This window comes from Ciconia boyciana, chromosome 13 (genome assembly GCF_034638445.1).
Source record: "Ciconia boyciana chromosome 13, ASM3463844v1, whole genome shotgun sequence".
Taxonomy (NCBI): domain Eukaryota; kingdom Metazoa; phylum Chordata; class Aves; order Ciconiiformes; family Ciconiidae; genus Ciconia; species Ciconia boyciana.
The window spans coordinates 2,039,822-2,054,427 of NC_132946.1; the positions used below are offsets into that span (position 1 = coordinate 2,039,822).

General features: G+C 36.7%; 1 protein-coding gene across 1 annotated transcript; it reads left to right on the top strand.

Moving 5' to 3' along the window:
- The first annotated feature begins 641 nt into the window (after positions 1-641).
- MEIOB (meiosis specific with OB-fold) lies at positions 642-14,404 on the top strand. Its single transcript, XM_072878375.1, has 13 exons — positions 642-650; positions 2,699-2,752; positions 4,205-4,262; positions 5,660-5,791; positions 6,550-6,622; positions 8,059-8,254; positions 8,754-8,854; positions 10,579-10,631; positions 10,719-10,814; positions 11,803-11,956; positions 12,338-12,521; positions 13,031-13,117; positions 14,036-14,404. The coding sequence occupies exons 1-13, from the start codon at positions 642-644 to the stop codon at positions 14,168-14,170; spliced, it is 1,332 nt and encodes a 443-aa protein (XP_072734476.1). The 3' UTR covers positions 14,171-14,404.
- The last annotated feature ends 202 nt before the right edge of the window (positions 14,405-14,606 follow it).

The window sequence follows — 14,606 nt, forward strand, 5'->3', positions numbered from 1 at the left end:
GAATCTGACAACTATTTGCTAAATATCAATAATGTCTCTGAGGGTACCCATGAAATAATAAGAGGCATTCAGACGGGCTAACAAAGCGTCCATGGCCCGACTTTGGCATCAATAGAGAGGACCTGAGTGCGCAGTAGCTCACAGGAATGGGCAGTAATGCTACACTGGCAGCCTGAAAATAACTGATTTTTAAAAATTTATATTTTAATAAATTCAAAACTTTTCTACTTTTTAGGAAGGAACAAACTCACATTTTAAAGTAGTTTAATATTAAGTCCAAAACCTCAATTAAGGTGGTTTGCAACCCAACATTTTTCTTTCCTCCCATGTTAATGGCCTTTTATATATGAACTGCCTCATTAAATTCAGTTGGACTTCCCAGACAGGAGAAGGAGGGTAAATATTTTTCAGAGGCTGGTACTAATGGAGTTATTTAATGCTGAATAAATAAATAAATAAAAATTACAGACCTTTATTTGAGAAGCATAGGTAGAGCAGTTATAGTAAAATTCATAACTTACATCGCCAAATACAAACAGTAAAGAATTGTCTACTTCAGATGGCTTGAACTGCTTTTTATTGAAGACAGATGCTATTTAGGTCAAAACATTTGTGCTAGAAAATAACTTGTTATTCTCGCCATGAATAGTGTAAGTGATTTGTTTAGATTTTTTAAAAATCTAAATTAGTTTTCTCAAGTTACAGATAAAGAATGGCTTATTCTAGTTCAGCACGGGACTTTGTTGCACTTTCAGATCTGCATCCAAATCTTGCTCGTCCTGTAAGTCTCATAGACATAGTACTTTTGTTCTCAAATGAAACTGTATATGACTGTATTATATTACTGCAAAATTATGTAATTGACGTGTATTTAGATACTAATAGCATTAGTATAATTGTTAGATATAAAGTACCTTACCTTCTTTGTGTATAAACCAGCAAAATGAAAATTGATGCTGCTGTTGTCCATAGTATGTGGATACCACAACTATAGATATTGACTGGACAATTCAATGTCTGAAAGTATCAGAGGCTTCTTTGTAATGTTTTAAATGGATGCTGAATTAGTAAAGACATGTACAGAGTCAGCATTATGTGGTCACAATACATCTGTAACCTACAATAGTCTTTCACTACAAGCTATGAACGTAAGGCCCAATCCTGCAGTCGTTACTTGTGTGCTCAGTCCCTCTGAGCTAAATAACATAGTCCTGAATTATTCAAACAAAACTCTTGTTGAATGGTGTGGTGTTCTAACTGGATAAAGACCTCACAGTTACATGTCGGATAAGATTGTTTCTTGTTTCTTTAGAACAAAAAGCAGGTTTTGCAGTTGTCAGTTTATGAGGAGCTAAGAATTTTGCTTGTGGGAGTACAGGAGAGTAGGATGAACCAAAAAGTAAACTTAATGAACAGCAAAGCTTTGTAGTTGGTAGATTCATACAGATGTTTGAGTATGAAATTTTTGTTGTTGTTGTCCTGATGTGAGCGAGGACCGTCATCACTGGAGTAAGAGCTGAACAAGGGAGCGTGCTGTAAAACTCAGTACAATTGCTGCTCAATACTCAGTACTCTTTTGTGTTTTATATGGTTGAATAAAAAAATAGGAAGTCGGGAGGGAAGCCACAGTTTTTCATTCTTTGCTCTCCAAGATCATGCTTTTAATATGGGAGGGAGAAGGCTACCTTATCCTCTGTTGCAGTATCTCCCACCCTTCACTGCGTAGCCCACCAGCGATAACGTGTCTTCTAAGTGTTCAGTGCTGCTGGGAGTTGGAGACTGGAGAACAAACCAGAGAGGCAGTGTTTCCACAGGGATGCACTTGCACGCTGTGGTGCGGTGTTACAGCCGTACCTCTCCGTGCAGCTTAAAGCAGATGCACGTCTACAGAGCTGTATGCCCTGCGGAAGTCTTGATGCTTGTGAAGAGCGTGAAAACAAGGAGTTTTCCTGTTCCCACAGCTTTTTATTTGGGAGGGGCACAATTTAGCCCCTTTTTTTCTCATTTATTTTAAAAAAATGCAAGAGAAATCACAGAAAAGGGGTGAACTAGGAGAGGGACTTTTATATGCTCTCACAGCAGTATTGTATATTCTTTCCAACTTTTTATAAACTCCTGATCTCCAGCAAAGCTAATTTAATCTGTCATTCACAGTTACTCCCAAATACAGTGGTCCACTAACTCAGTTAAAAGCTTTTATTTTACAAATAAAACTAATCTTGAGTATTGCAATTAGTAACATATAGTAAAGAAAGTATTTTTCTAAAAAAGTAATTCACCAGTATCTCATGACAGAACGATCAGTATAGGACTTTAAAACAGTTGAGCGCGCATCATTCAAAGTAATATTTTTTTTTACTTTGCACTTTATTTTTTAAAAGTGAAATAGATTAAAGTCTAAGAAACTTGCAATGTGTTAATGCTGTAGTCTCATGATTTGGTTGAGCGGCCTTAAGAAATGCTCTGCCAAAAAAGGCAGCGTGGCCCGCTTCCTCATTGCAGGCGTGTTCCGCTCCTCCTCTTTTGGTGAAACTAAACTATTGTGCAACTGCTTGTGTAGTTGCACAATAAGCTGATCAAGGAAATGATCTCTGGAAGTTTTTTCTACCCTCTTTCTCCCCCCTCCCCCCCCCAAATAGTTTCCAGCCAGATCACTTCCTTCTGCCAGCTTGCTGTGCAGGCTTAGTGCTAATACGAGAGAGGTGAATGTATTTGCAGCAGGGACAGGGGAGATTGCTTTTGGAAACTGCAGGTGAAGAGTCATCCTAAATGTCAGTTCTTTTGACTGGTGGTGAGATACAGGCTATGTTGCACTCTGATTTAATGGAAATGTTTTTTGGTGTGTTTTTTTTTTTTTTTTTAAGAAACAAAACCAAAACTAGAAAAATAAAATCCTAATCTAAATCACTACATGTTGTGGAGAGATTGAAAGTATTCTGTTAGAATGATTGGAAGAACTAGGATATTACACTGTTGTACGCATAAGTCCTTGTAATGAGTGCATCTCCATCACTGTAGGATCAGACAGTTACCTTGCTCCATCTAGTGATTCAAAGGAAACTGGGAACATGAGATCTAATTTTTGACCACGTGTCAATGTTGTCACAGTGAAGTCAGGTTGCATTGCTCTGTGAATAGGTGCAAAATTCAGCCCGTGTGGATTATTAAATTGTTACGCTACCCCTTGCTAGCTGACTGCTGGGGTTCCTCTGCTGGAACGAGAAAGTCGGGCAGTACTGTTAGCCCTTACATCAGTACTGCGAGGAAGCGCACACGTGAAGTGGAAGCGATGTGGCACGCTTCGTGTTCTGAAGGACCCTTGCTGTATTGCAATGTCAGTCTCTCCTTCCAGTCCTTGTTACCATACCAGATTTCATTGCTTACCTCTGAAATCCCAAACTAGCACTGCAATACTCTTCTCTCATGCTGAGGAGGACCTTTTTTTTAAAAAAAAAAAACCCTCCACACAGCTATATATTATTAATATATATATTTTATATATATGTATCTTTCTTCCTGTGTGTGTTTGCTCCTAGTAGTTTTGTTTGACAATTGAGACTGGAGTGCTTTTGCATAATAAATAAAGGTTTAGCAAAGCAGAATAAGATTGATTTTGTTTTGAATCATCAAAAAAGTTCATTGCCTAAGCTCCCTTTGTAGTCGGTTGAGAGACAGATGGCAAGAAAGAGGCACCTGTAGAAATTCATGTTGCTTAGATGAGGATGGGATAAATGGCCCTCCCTGTGGATGTACACGTGTGCGTCTTGGTGCTGACAGCAGGGGAAACCTCGGATGCTTAACTGTAAAATAAATCCTGTCCAGACTTTTCATGGTGCATTTAAGGAGATCTGAGACCCATGCAGAGAGCGTGAAACAACAATATTGCTGCCTACCTGAGGAGAGATTGCTGTAGAACAGCAAAATTGTGAATGCTTTGGGTGAACATTTGTCCTCTCATTGTCTTTACAAACAGAAACAGATGTATTTCTTCTAATATTTTTATTAGTCACTCTTTTTCTTAAAGTAAAATTGTATGTTTATGTTTTAGTATTTAGTTCACATGGTACTGTGGAATAAATAGATTAAAATGATTACCAGTCAGAAATATGTTTATTATCATCAGTAGAGTACAAGTCCATGAAATCTAATTCACCATATCCATCTGTGTTTAATACTTGTATTCTATAATCTTTTTATTTTTTAGAATGTAATCGGTGTGGTTATTGGGAAAACAGATGTCAGAGGCTTTCCAGACAGAAAAAGTACAGTCCCTTTTAACTGTTTTTACTTCATTTTCTTATACGGTATAATTTGGCATATATGACTGAAATCAATATTTAAATGCTAAACAGACTCCTTAGTGTAAAAAGTATAGAATAAAAATGCGCAAAAAAAAATTGTGTGTGTTTGAGAACCAAGATGAAAGAGCAGCATTAGTTCAGCTAAACCTTATCAATTAGAATTTGTTTGGAAAAACTCCGTCATGGAAGTGTTTCAGGGTCTGAAGAAGATGGTACCAATATGAACCCACTGTTATACAAATACGGTTGGAATTAATCTGGTCCCTTCATATTCATTCTCTCTTAAAACAGAAACATTCAGGAGATGTCTTGAGGAGTGAAACAAGCAATTTCTGGTCTGAGTAGCAGCAGCTTCATCTTATTGTATACTCCTAAAGAAAAAATGGGAATAATACGTTGTTAATACAGCATTAGTTGGACATTGAAATAACATATCTACAGCTGAGGGTTGATACAGACACCGTTAGGAAGCACCTCCAGTCCTAGAGAGCCATTCCCGCTCTGTGTGAAGTGCTCAGCTATTCTATTGGCGTTGTCATCGTGCTGAGCCGCTCTAGTGGTGAATTTGTAGAAGGAAGTCGTCATCATCATCACCAGAAGCAATTCTACATAGTCTGAAAATGTGGTGTTTGTATTTATGCCTCCGTGGAACTACAGTCAGATTATGCTTACTCTGTGCAGATCGCTATAGAGTTTGCATTGATAATTTAAAAATAACATATTGCATAACGCTATATGATCCATGGAAAGCTTTGTTAATTAGCTGTAAGAGAAAAGGGAGTGCAGTGCTTCAGAGACTGATACCCTCTTGACCATGAACTTCCCATAGAGCTGGAAACACTTTGTTTTATTCAGTGAAACCCCTCGGTAGTACCCGGGCAGTGATACTGCCTGTGATCTGCAGCCTTGTATGTCATGGCGGTGGTCTCGTACGTGGGCACAGCCACCTAAAGACAGCCTGCCTGCTACAAAATTTGGGCTAGTATGTACACTCGTTCAGACCGTTGCTTCATGCGGTAGCCCTGTTTATGTGTTTGTCCATGCCTTGAATGTAGCATCGGATGGTTCTTTTATTTCTCTTGCATTAGATCTGTGGTGCTGCCTGAAGTGAAGTGATGTGGGTAGGTGGATGGGATGGTACAGGTACAACTACGGCAGGAGCTGTAGCCGTCCCCGTTCACGACCACCCGTGTGTTTACTGAACAGTCTGCTGACCTCTAGTGGTACTCACCAGATTGCGGGTAGTAAATTCGTGACAAAATCTAGGAAAAGCCTCGAAATAATCGGTTTTATACGTATATTGTAGATTGAAATCCAGCTGTGCTAATGAATCGTAATAGTGCTGTTTATTTTTGCAGACATTGGGTCCGAAAGATACACCTTCAGTTTTACTATTCGTGATTCACCGACTTACTTTATAAATGTAAATTCTTGGGGCAGAGAAGAGTATATTAGATCACTTTCAGAAAGCTTTAGAGTTGGTGACTGTGGTAAGTTGGAGTTTATTCTTAACATGTTTCTGTTTGAATGTGTTGGTTTTTTTTTCCAGTAAATCAGTGTTATGTGTTTGTGGTTTTGCTATATTTTTCTCTGAGGACTCAGAAAACAGTCTAATTGGAAACAAATTGTTCAGTTATGTTAAGTATAAAGAGGAAAGGAATAAGATATCAAGGATTTAAATTCCAAACCAGTAAATATGTCAACAAAAAGACGAGATACAAATCCACTGAATGCAGCCACCCAGAACTTATCTATAGTTAATCCATCTAAATTCTTGCATTATATTCAGTTCTTATAAATTACAAAAAATAAACTCTGTAAAGGAGTTTGGTGTTTGTCTTCATTTAGTTACAGATATGACTATGATTGTTCATAAAAACACAACAAAAATCTTGTCTTTATTTACAGGCTGTGCTTTTGTCTTGTTAAGTCAATAGAAAGACTTTGCTGCCCATGGTTGCTAGATCAGAGTGTTTGGATAAAACTTGTGACTAGGAAGAGTGTGCACACAAGAACTCAGCATCATTTTGTTTCCATTAAATGTCCTGAGGACTCCTGTGGGACTTTGGCTATAATGTGAGCTGTCTGGACAGATACGGTTTTCAGTATGAAAATATTTAGCAGTAGTTACTGCACGTATCTTTTCCTTTCCATATCAACCTTGAAAGCAACCATTTTTAAAAGCCACTTCTCTTTATACATATCTATATTCAGTTTTCTAACATTACTTATCGATGTTTTATTTTAGTTACAATTGAAAATCCTTTAGTTCAGTCAAAGGAAGCAGAAAGGGAAGAAAAATTCAACCCTGTAACTCCTAGGTAAATTTAAAGCATAGACTGGTAAGATCTGATCTTTCCAAGGAGATCAAAGTTAATGCTTGCTTTAGTTGCCAGCCAATTGCAGCAGCATGCAATTGGTAGAAGTATTTGGGGTTAGTCTTCTGATGTAGCTGTACCTTCCTCTCTGTGTTCAACCACGTATGGTCAAATAATCTCAAAAGAGAATATATTTCTCGGTATATGGCCTTTGGAGTTTTGTCATGAAGTGATAATGCTCTTTGTAACTAAACAGAGTAAATTTCATTCTTTGAGTAAAGTCTACTAAAATTCTTTGGAATTGATTTGATTTTGCCAAAGTGTTTTATCAGACATAACTGTTTTATAGGCAGTATATCCTTATCAAAATCCATTCACATGACATGTTTATCTAGAAGGTATTTTAATACGCTATTTCTTACTTATTTGGTAAGGCATTGTCATTCCTTTTGTATCATGCAATGCATATACGTTGTCTTTCAGTGTATCCTCTAAAATCTGAACAATTTGAACCGGTGTATGAAACTAACTAACATCGCAAGTCGTAATTCAGATATATTTTCACTTATCATAGATATCTAAGATGTAGATGTTAGACTAATACACCTGTTCTTTAATTGGGATTTCTTTCCAAATTGGTCATATTCTAATATTTTTAATCATATGGCAGTCATAAGGATACTGCATATATGCACATTAAATTGGCAAGTTAGAAGTTTTATGTTCTTGCTTACTCATCATCTCTAAGCTTTGTAGCAAATGTATAGCTGTAGTAGTTACACTCACTTTCTGGCTAAGCAGAAAGAAGTAGAAGAACAAATGTCAGGTAGAAACTTCACTGAGGAAAAGAGCTCCCCTCTAAATCTATAGATTTCATAAGCAAAATCTATTGATTTCATAAGTAAAATATATTTATCCAGAATATATTGAATATATCTTATTTCCAATGGCTAACAGTGCATTATAAATATTACTGAGGTCATCGGGCTATTACTTTTGAAAGCACCTTACCAAATCCAGTCTGACTACAGTAGTGTCGTCTTATGTCACGATGCCAAAACCTCTCAGTTTACAGACATTTCGGAATTTATTTTAATTTTAGTGATTGATAAGGGCTGAAAGACTTACAAATATGTATTGTACATTGCTAGCAATTCATACTGGCTTTTCAATTCTAAATAAATATAAAGCTTATACTTATAGTATAAAGTATAGTATAGTATAAAGTATAATAAGTCTTCCATAAGAGAAAAGTATGTAATTTTTAAAAAATCATTTTAGAACAGATTAATTCCAACTTTTCCATATCTTTAGAGAAAACAATAAAGGAATAAATCAGCCGTTATTTTCTCATGTGAATTGAATTAACATTTTACACTGTTAATATATCAGTGAGTGAAATGTTGATCAATGTGATTTGTTTTGTGCATACTATCTAGTTGCTACAAATTATTGCTCAGTGAAAATCATTCAGTGGTCAAAACGTCTTCATGTTATGAAATGGACACCAAACTACTTTCCCTGTTGCATCTGCCTGTCAAGGACCCCCAGGACTATTATTCACTGGGTGATATCATTGCAAATGGACAAAGCCTTGATGGAAGAATCCTTAATGTGCTTGCAGCTGTCATGTCAGTAAGTTAAGGAGCCACAACAGAGTAGTGGTTTTCTCCTGTACCATGGAACTGAATTTGCCTTAAGTGTGAATATGGATTTTGGGACTCACAGTGGACAGGAATCACTGGTTTTGTTTGTTTGTTTAGGTTGGCAGTCACTTCAGCTGAGTTACAGTAACCATACAAGCTACTTGAGGAGATTTTTATCAACAACATGAGGGGGGAAATTAAGGGGATGGAAATGTCCTACATCTGTCGTCTTTTTGAATTCATGCATGTGCAAGCAGTAGATAACTTGAAATTTGTAAACTGCAGATTTTTATAAAACAAAATATGTCCCTTTATCTTGAAGTAAAATCACTGTTGTTAAACTTTTAGTGGTGTACATGGGGGGGGGTGTTAGTGGTCTACAGGGTTTTTTCCCCCCCTTTTTTAACTCTTCTATTTTCTAGGTTATCACTTTTACTCTACTAAACACTTAGTAGAGGAAAAGTGACTGCTTCTCTCTCTTCTTAAAGGTTGGGGAGCCAAAGTATTTTATGACTTCAGACAAAAGAAAAGGTCAGAGGTGTGAAGTAAAGCTGTATGATGAAACAGAGATGTCTTTTCCAATAGTATGGTAAAATGTTTTTTAATTCACTAACACAAATTAATGCAAGAGTAGCTAAAGAAACTAACTAATACATACTGTTATAACACTGTCTTTTAATTTAAATGTATGTTATTTGGGTGGCAACAGTGATGAGGCAGCAATGTACACTGAACAGAAGCTTAAAAAAGAGATTCATTAGAGTGACCTTTATACATATTGTCTAGTTTTATGACTTGCTGACAGACTGCTAGCTCATGAATGGCAAAAGGAAGCTTAGTTCCAAACAGTTACATTTTTTAATGTGGAAATTTGAACTAATTCAGGAAATTGCATTTAGAAAGAGCTGCAAAGGCAGTACATTTCTTCCACAAACTAGGGGGAAAAAAAGAAGCATGCTTCATTTTTAAAGCCAAGCAGAATTAACAAGTGGAATGGAAACAGGTTGAAATAATTTTTAAATGTTTAAAATAGCGCAGAAACATTTTGATACTACTTTGGCCATATTTTCAAACTGTATCCCATTTACAAACATGATTCTGTCCGTACCATTTATGCATGTAAATAGCGATTTGTTTACATGGGAACTTTTGCATTTTGCCCCTAGTTTGTTCAATAAACTTGTGGCTTATCTACGTGCAAGGGTAGGTGGGTATTCGTTTGCGCTGGCTTTGCTGTCCGTTGGTTTACTGACCTTTGTTCCCTAGATAGAAGTAGCAAGATAGCATTGCGCTCTTGTGTCTGAGTTAGGAACTGTATTAGCATTCAGTGTGAAGTATAACACAGTTAATGTATACACACGAACACTAATAAGCATCTATGGTGTGAAATTTTCTAGCCCTTGGGCTGCCACCGATGTTAATTAGCAGTAGCAGCTCCGATACTCTTGTTTCAGTGCTGGTACGTAGCTATAGAGAGCTGTGTACTTCAGGAGTCCTCAGAAGCAGAGATTAGGTGGTGTTACCGTGGTCACCCTAAACAGTGCCTTCTGCGCTTTCATGGAGCTGTAGGTAGAGGCAAAGATTCAGGAAATCCTTGAGCAACAGTGTTGTAGTGAAGATATTTCAGAGGCCATCAGTGAAGAGGTGGCTGAGCAATGCTAGATGAAAAGTAAATATCTTAAATCTTTTTCCAAGGATTAAGAAAAAGAACCACCAGAACAAAACCGTGCTTTGGCACTATTCTTGCCATCCAAACTTACGAGGAACTGAATGAGATTTTATCAAGGGACCTAACCATCAAATTATCATTTTTGAGGGATACCACTGACCTCACTCTAGTCTCATCATCCACAGTTACAAGGATTCCAGTGTTGGAAAGCCAGCTGAACATCTGGCCTAGTGATGTGAGCAATCAACTTGTTCCCACAGAAAAGGCTCAGCTGATAAGCAGTTATTTTAACTGTGATTTGCTTTAGTTAGAAATTACTTTTGTCAAAGCTCTGAAATACACACAGTATTTTTCCACATATATTCTACATTGGATCATTTTGAACAATCTAATAGCCCTTTATTTTATCCTGTTTGGCATGGGATAAAATAGGGACTATGTTAGACCGTGCATAAAGCATCCTGGCTGGCTGCAAACTAGATGCCTGTGGATATACATGGCATTTCATTTGCTTTTGCATGTAACAAAGGAGTCGTGTCCCCTTTGACCAATTTAATTATAACTATATTATTTAGTAGTTTAGTACTAAACAGTTTGAGTGCTGTTTCAAAAATGTTTTGATACATTAACTTTTTTTAATTTAGTTGGGATAATGAATCTATCCAGCTTGCACAGAGTTGGATCCCACGAGAAACAGGTATAATAGTCTGGTTTTTATGTTTTTACTGTAGCTCTTAACGTGATACTTATTCTACAGTAACAGGGGGTTTTTTTCTGTGCACAGTAATATTTGCATCAGATGTGAGAATAAATTTTGACAAATTTAGGAACTGTATGACTGCAACTGTGATATCAAAAACCATCATTACAACTAACCCAGGTATGAGCTGTTGAAGTATTGCTTTGGTATCAGTAATCATTATAGACTAGAATGCATGAATTAATCTGTTGGAGGTCTGATTTCTTCTGCCTGCTTGCCTCAGAAAGCTTCCTGCTTCTTGTCTGTTATGTAGTGACCAATGCTTTTGGCTTCCACCCTTTTCTCTCTCTTTTTTTTTTTTTTTTTTAATTTTATCTAAGCAGCCTTCATATATTCCATGTAGGACTAACAGTTAAAGTAAAAAAGAGAAAAGCATCTCTTGGCTAATTCCAAGAAACAACGTGTTGGTGCTACCAGAATACAAAGTTGTAAAATATAATTATGCTGTTATTTTTACATGCTACATATATTAATAACTTTAAAAAATACACTTTCAAGAAACAGCAGAAGCAAATGTTCTCTTCAGCTTCATAAAAGAGAGTGCAAAATCAGGAGCTTTGCATGGTAAAATGGAGGAGCAGTCAAAAGAATCCGTTAACTGTAAGCATGGATCCAAACACTTTGATTTTATTGAACTCTGTAGTGTAGTTTCACAGTGCAGTTGAAATTTCAGGTTCTTGCTCTGTGTGTTCATAGAAACAAAACTAAGGTATAGCCTGGCCAAATACTTGAAGTTGGGACTGTTGTTACTGGGGCCATGCCTTATAATATCAGTTCTGTATCTTCAGGATTGGTGACTTGCACCCCGTCTGGCATGTTCTTTCTGTCTTGAACAAGTACGAAAAATGGAGAGGGAAAGGTTTTTTTGTCAAAAACTTGCTTTGGGGGATACAAGGATTAAATATTAGAGATTTTCCTGATTTGACTCCCCTTTTGTTTTATTTTTGTCCCCAAATGACAAGCCTGCTTCAAAAGGAAGGTGTGTGGGACTTTTCTGGTGCTTTAGATCAAATCCTCTCCTTTTTCTTACCCTAAGATCCTTTTTTGTTATTGTTCTTCTGTGTTGTTTCTTTCTCAGGCACACTTAACATGTCTTTTTAACTTCTAGTGGAGACTATAGTTGATGTTTATACTGTGGAACAGATGAAAGAAAAAGCTTTACAGAGTGATGGGAAACTTGAACCAGTCTATGGCATTATTTATGGCTACATTTCTACACTGGACATTGATGATAATGCATCCAAAGTTATTCGCAACAGATGGTAAGCAACTGCCTGTTTTAAATTTGTATTAAAAAGTGCTTATCCTTCTTGCCCTGACCCAGATTAGATGGAAGAATATTTTAGTCCCATTTTGGACAAGAAATAAAACTCTTCTGGAGGACGCCATGTGAATTTCTGTTGTGTAGACTTCCAGAAGTAGCAAGGAAGAGGAGCTGGCTTTATGAAGGACTTGTTCTTTCTGGTCCTAGAGGAGCAAAGAAGAAATAGGCCATTTTGTCCCAGACAGACTTAAGAGTTTAGAAGATGAAGATTTTTTTTTTTTAAAAAAGAGGAAAAGTCTCTTGGGAAATCTCAGTCTAGAAAGCAGTTTCAAACAAGGAGGAATTGCATATATGCATTAATTATCTTCTTATGTTTCAGTTCAATATGCCGTTTCCTGGTGAATGAAATGTCAAACACGTGCACTTTCTGCAGTGACATCTCTTCAGATTCAAAGTCAACTTTTGCAAGCTTTGACATACTCGTTGATCTGACAGATCACACAGGCACTCTTTATTCTTGTTACCTGTCTGACTGTGTAGCTGAGGAAACATTAGGCTGCACAGTAAGTAGAAATGAATTAGGTTGTTCTTAATTGATCTGAGCTGTGACGCCTGATGAAAATCACAAATATATGTAAATGTTCTTCGTACATGTCTGTGTGTATATTGGTTAAAAAAATTGCATATGGATATGGATACACACACACACACACACTTTGCTTTTTAACAAATCAAAAGTTAGAAGTTAGTAGCTGCTAATAAGAAGAAACGTGTTAAATGTAAGAGTGAATATCCTATTCAGAATACCGCTTTATTTTAATTAATTTACACTTTTCTGAGAATGCAGTTGGAATTCCCTAATTTTGCTTCTCAAACACCCTGCAATTTATTCTGATTAATCTGACTGTCTTGGTACATATATTACACCAAACACTATGTTAGAAGAGGGAAAATACAGCTTAGAAATGTATTCAAAAAGGCATAAGATGCTCTTTTCATCATCATTTTGTTGTGGAGATGTTGTTATAACTATGTGCTGAAGAAGTGTTCTGTGATGTCCTGTTATTAACAGGTCCATGAGTTCCTCACTCTAACAGAAGACAAGAAGACTGCATTGAAATGGCAACTTCTTTTGGAACGAAGCAAGATTTATTTTAAAGTTAGTATTTAACGCTGATTTAAAACAGTGGCTGTTTCCCATTCTGTAGTATATTTAGTATTGAAAAATTCCATGTCAGTTCTGCTGAACTTTTTAAAATAAGGATTAGTTTTTGTACATATTCTGGATATTCCAAGTAAATAGTCTTTGTCATAATTTCAACATTAGGGGATGTACCTGCAGGATCAGATACGCAGGCCTCTTTCAGGCAAACTATGAAAGACACAAACTGCCCCTAGCCAATACCCATTATGGAGCTGATATTTCAAAAGCACGTATACATGATTTAGCCACTGACTTCTGTGGTTGTAGGTTTATAATGAATAAAGTTAACACTATCAGTTTGCAAGAATAAGGCTCAGTCACGTCACTATATGTAACAGACTGCATGTTATACATATAGTGTAAGGTATATAACTGCAGGTTACCCAAGTATATTTCTTAGTTACCTGTATTTTTGGAAATAATGTGATTAGCTATGTCTAAAATCTGCAATTCTCCTTAAATCAACAACAATATTAGATTCACACACCTGGAGCAATTGTTAAAAGATCTGCTGTTACTTGCAATATTCTTTACTTTTTTCAATTGCATGCTGGACTGGATTCCTTTTTCATAAAACTGCCTGTTCTAGGACAATGCTAAACTGACTCCCTTTTTTAAACTTGCTCTTCTTAGCAAAACTGTTCTTACTCTCCCATCTCCCCCACCCTCTGCCTCTATTTCCAGGAAAAAATGAAAGTGTTTCACTTCAGGGGTGACAGGTACATAGCATAAAATGTGTGTACTCGTGTATAAAATAATGTAAGATACATATAACCAAATCTGTCAATTAAACATGCTGTGTGATATTTGAGAAGAATATATTTCAAAGTGCTATGCAGCAGTAAAACCAAAGACCCTTATTTATTTTTACAGGTTACTTTGTCACCCAGTTGGAGAACCGGACTGAAAGTGAATGTTCTTTCATGCAAACTGGCAGACCCTATAGAGGCCAGTCAGAGCTTGTCGGGAAAAGAGATTGGAAATAAGAGATTACACTATATGGCTTGACAACAGCCAGGAAAAAGCCTATTTCTCCACTGTATTATTAGAGGTAGACTGCTGTTGTCATCATATTTTGCTAAGTATGTTCTGATGGTAAAGAAGGAATATGCATTACTAATCCCTGTAAGTGGGCTTCTGTGTTGATCTTTTTTCAGGTGATTGTATTTTAAAAAGTGTACTAGGGCCTCAGCTTAAGAAAAGTTAGTTCCACCCCCCTTACCAGGGGGATGGAAGCTTACTTCACTCAGTTTAGAATATATTTTTAAAAAATCAGAAATAACAAGTAGTTCAAGACAGATCTGTTGAGCTGCTGTGTTTTTAACTGCCTTGCTACTTTTGTGCTGCTTTTGTGTCAGTTCAAAAAATAAAGACCCACTTTGAAATACTGCCTGGGTTTGTGGCGTACGTCGGTGAGTCCAAACACGGAACTTCTGGCAACGGC

What these genes read in the sequence shown, in the direction of transcription:
- MEIOB (XM_072878375.1), top strand. An exon ending in ATTGCTTTTGGAAACTGCAG is followed by an intron (nt 2,753 to 4,204) that starts GTGAAGAGTCAT and finishes TTTATTTTTTAG; the next exon opens with AATGTAATCGGTGTGGTTAT. An exon ending in TTGGATCCCACGAGAAACAG is followed by an intron (nt 10,632 to 10,718) that starts GTATAATAGTCT and finishes TTCTGTGCACAG; the next exon opens with TAATATTTGCATCAGATGTG.